The 4,185-nt window shown below is 34.1% G+C and overlaps 1 protein-coding gene across 1 annotated transcript; it reads right to left on the bottom strand.

Moving 5' to 3' along the window:
- Window positions 1-961: 961 nt before the first annotated feature.
- Window positions 962-3,706, bottom strand: LOC113858898 (L-ascorbate oxidase homolog). The gene is made up of 6 exons (XM_027491692.1): window positions 3,563-3,706; window positions 3,366-3,475; window positions 2,978-3,248; window positions 2,272-2,368; window positions 1,766-2,114; window positions 962-1,337 (listed from the first exon to the last, which is right to left on the bottom strand). The coding sequence occupies exons 1-6, from the start codon at window positions 3,704-3,706 to the stop codon at window positions 962-964; spliced, it is 1,347 nt and encodes a 448-aa protein (XP_027347493.1).
- Window positions 3,707-4,185: the final 479 nt, after the last annotated feature.

Raw genomic sequence — 4,185 nt, 5'->3', positions numbered from 1 at the left:
GGCCACTGTAGTTTATTCTAATTAAAAGAGTTACATCTTATATTTCGAAATTTGAAGGAAGTTGCACATAATTTCACTTGAAAATTATATAGTCAATATCCATTGTTAATATACTTGCTGGATAATTAACAATCTCGTTGATCTACGATTATTGAACATTTGGGGATGCAGAACGCGGCAAAGAAGGGGAACGAGGTGGAAAACTATTTTTTATTATGATTATTACAAGAAATAATAGTCTAATACAACGGTAAATTAAGTGAAGCAGCTCTCTTCAACGGGCCTCAATATTCAAACAAAGCTGTTTTTTTTTTTTTTTTTTCTCACTTTACTTGACACTGTGAGAGTCACACCCTCGTGACTCTAATTTCTAAACAAAATAATGATATGAATGAAAAAAAAAAAAAAAGAGAGAAAATCCAGAGTTACCACTTATGCCAATAACCAAATAAAATTATAAACCACTTCGGAGTCTATGACTAGTGCAGGTGTTTAGCCTTTCCACAAAAGAGTGCATTGGGGGGTACATTAGTCTCAGTGTATAGACTTTGCTCATTGTTCCACACCCTGATATACAATTCTTGTCCCAAATACCGTCTATGCCAGTTTGCAGACCTCAAGTTCCACATACCCTTATTGTCCAAAGATACCATAATTGAACTCCAACCATTTGGATACACCTGCATGTCCATAGTCATTGGTTAAATATCATAAAATTTTCTATGCACAACATTATACCAATACAACAGCTACAATTGACTCACCTGAACAGTGTGTCTTGTAATGCCATCATCCAAATTGTAAGTCTTTCTCTCATCAGGGGTCCACATACCATCGCCATATCTAATAATTTAGATTCGGTTAATCAATTTTGTGCTTCATAAATTGAATTAAACGAATTTAGCAAAAATTTTGGCGCATGTTTAGAAACAACTGATTTTAGTGAAATATTACTCGTCACCTACCCGACAACATAGAAGCTAGATCCATCCATATGCCAGGACTGAATGTACTTTTCGTTGTTATGGAAGACTATTTCGACATAATCATGAAGGGTGAATCCTATGACTGATGTGCCAATTTTGGCAAGGGTGCCTGGTGGAGGAGGAACATCTTTAATTGTATCAAGATTAAAGACACCGGGAATGTTAAACCAATCAGCAAGTTTCAATGGGGTGTTTGGATTGAAGTAGGAAATTCCATTCACTGCATATCGTAGCTTTCCATTTGTTGTGGCTTCAGAATTTTCCAACTTTACTGTCCTTACAACAGGGATAGTTCCATAGTGGAATGACCCCTGAGGATTTGGGCGAGCTGCATTTGCTGTCAAATTCAGTCTATAAACAAACAAATTAGTCAGAGGCAATGACCAGAAGATTTTCCGAGTTGAAAACAATGCAGCACTGAAATAAATAATCTTAATTACTAGATTAAAATGGAAAAATTGTAAAAAGTAAGAAAATTGGGTGTGTAACTTTAATTTGAATTAAAAAGTCGAATAAAGAGTGGATTCTTAGGACTTATTTGGTTCTAAAATATATTTTATTTTAATTATAATAAATTTACATTATTTTTATTTTATTTCATGTTGATAGTATTTGAAAAAAATAATGAAAACAATTTTTTATTGTTACCCCTTTTCTGAATTATTTTATGCAAATTTTAAAAATAAAAATAAAAAATGATTAAAAAATTGCAATTAAATATAAAAACCAAAAAACATGTTAATAGAGATGATAATTTTTGTTTTATAAAAAAGCACTACCTGATGGTTCTGGCTTGCTTCATGGACCATTCCACATCGTCAGTTGCTGGGCCTACGGGTAATGGAATTGTGGCCTTACTTTTGGAGCCCAGATAGCGAAGAGTTGCGGTGGTGGTGAGAACAAGCTCAGTAAAACGGCTAGATGCAACTATGGAATAGTCACTGATTGACTCATTAAGTTTGACCAAAACTGTTACTGATTGCCCCACGTGAACATCAAGGGATTCGTACGATTCTTGAATTGTGTGAGCACCTTCAACTTCAATGAGCTTCAATGAATGGCCCTGAATCCTGAAATTAAATGAGGTTGCTAACCCAACATTTGACACCCTGAACTTGTATGTCTTCCCTGAAAAAATAAATTATTATTTTATAACCAAAGTTATAATCATAAAGCATTGATGTTAATTACAATGAAAATTGAAAACTCTCATTTTCATTCGTTTTAAAAGTATATGGAATGACATGCTGAATACCCATGATAGAATAATTCTAAATCCAGTTACCTGCTTCACCAGTAAATACGGCATTGTTTTGGCCATTTATGAGAAGAGCATCGGGATTAGGAAGACTCTTGCCAGCATCCAATAATCTTCTTAATATCTGTAAATAGTTTTTTTTTAATGTCTTGTTAACTCGGTTAAAAAATTAACAAATAATAATTTTATTTTAATTTCATATCAAGTGTTTTAATGGTAGCCAATATTTTAAGGGTTTTAATTAATAAAAAGTATTACAAATTTTGTTGGAGTTACATTAGCAATCATGAAGACATGTTGGCAATACCTTTCTATAAAAAAAATTCTACTTAGATTCTCAACAAAAGAAAAAATCTAAAGGCTAGCATTCTCCTTAATGTAATACCTTAAACTTATAGGATAATTAATTCATGACACAGTAAATGGCCTAAAATTCAATTCTTTCAGGATTGTTGACTTGTGACAGATTGCACATAGGTTAATGTTCGACAAATCCGTTCCGACGGATCATAGAATAACAACAAGATCCTAATTTACTAATTGTTAAGATGTAGCCTGAAATGAATTTATATATATATATATATATATATATTTCTTATATAAAAAGTTGTTATGGATGTAGCAAATAACAACCCTGGCAGGAGAACCAAAGTTTTTTGTGGCAATTTTGAACTGTAATATAAGCAATTAAGCATGTAAAGAGAGAATTGGAGGGAGTGATTTCTTCACCAACCTTGTGGTCGGTCTTGTACCAATCACCAATAAGGAGGGTGAATTCTCCATCCGGGGCAGGATATGGGATGGGAATCACAATTCTTTGAGCAATGTTAAATCCCCCAAAACCACCAGCAGCTTTGTGAATTTTGGTTGATGGGAAATATGTGTAAGTTCCAATTTGATCTTTCACTTGGAATTTGTATGTCCAGTTGGTGTTAGGAGGGATTGGGCAATTGGTTCCTAAAACTCCATCTTGCCATGATGTCCTTCTCTGTTTTATACCATTCCTGATATAAATTACACCAAAGGAATAAATAAAAGGGTTAATTCACTTCACTGTTCCCATTTTTAAAAATTCAATCCTAGTTTATCCTGAGAAAAGTGTAGTGGAAAAGACCACTAACCATGTAATGAGGAATTTTTCGTCCATCTTGTTAATGACATTCACAACGATGTTGTCATTAGTGATGGCTTCAATCGTAGGACCCGGAAATTGACCATTTATAAGAATGCCCTGGTAAGTAAAAATATAAATGAAATATAAGACCCCTTTCAAGTGTGAAAGAATGGCATTTTAAAGGCAGAGGGAAAAATGACCAACCGGTTGAGGTTCACCCAGAGGGTTAATTGTTCCACGAGTAATTTCCCATGTGAAAAACAAATACCTGTCTTCTGCAATAACCGAGAGAACACTCCAGCATGCCAAAATTCCTAGAAAAACTTGGGGAAAAATGATCTGCTTCATGTCGTCCGTGACAGTCGATTTTGGAATGCCTTTTTACATTCTGAATGAATTCCAAATTTCAAGTTAATTTATGATCTTAAGAGAAAGATATCTCGACAATGCATGTGTTGGATGGATGGTGAAAACTGAGATACTACAAAAAGTCTTCAAATTTCAGTTACAATACCATAAAAGGAACTACTACCAAACATAATTTTATAACGGGTTAAAGGAAGAGATACACTTTGTAGTATATTGTTTGCATGTCAAGAAACTAACTACGAAAGGAATGCCTTAGGAGTTTAGATTTAATGAGAAAGTTGGAAGCGTACCAGAAATCTAAGTTCCCCTTACACGAGGAAATTGAGAAGGTGAATCGATATGAAGATGGGAGTGTCCTGTGATTTGCGCCACCCTGTATATATAAGTATCTATGAGAAACAGAATAGAAGATGTTAAGGAAGATACTAGAGTGGGGCCAGCATAAGTGGATGTGTACG

The sequence above is a fragment of the Abrus precatorius genome, unplaced genomic scaffold (genome assembly GCF_003935025.1).
Source record: "Abrus precatorius isolate BTA unplaced genomic scaffold, Abrus_2018 Scaffold2, whole genome shotgun sequence".
Classification (NCBI taxonomy): domain Eukaryota; kingdom Viridiplantae; phylum Streptophyta; class Magnoliopsida; order Fabales; family Fabaceae; genus Abrus; species Abrus precatorius.
Note: the sequence above shows the minus strand (reverse complement) of the source record. Positions and strands in the feature narration are given on the sequence as shown.

Excerpts from the sequence above, each read along its gene's own strand:
- LOC113858898 (XM_027491692.1), bottom strand. The coding sequence starts at position 3,706 with ATGAAGCAGATCATTTTTCCCCAAGTTTTTCTAGGAATTTTGGCATGC. Across the intron at positions 3,249-3,365 it reads GAAAAATTCCTCATTACATG|GAATGGTATAAAACAGAGAA; the intron begins GTTAGTGGTCTT and ends AATTTATATCAG. Across the intron at positions 2,115-2,271 it reads CGTATTTACTGGTGAAGCAG|GGAAGACATACAAGTTCAGG; the intron begins GTAACTGGATTT and ends TTATTTTTTCAG.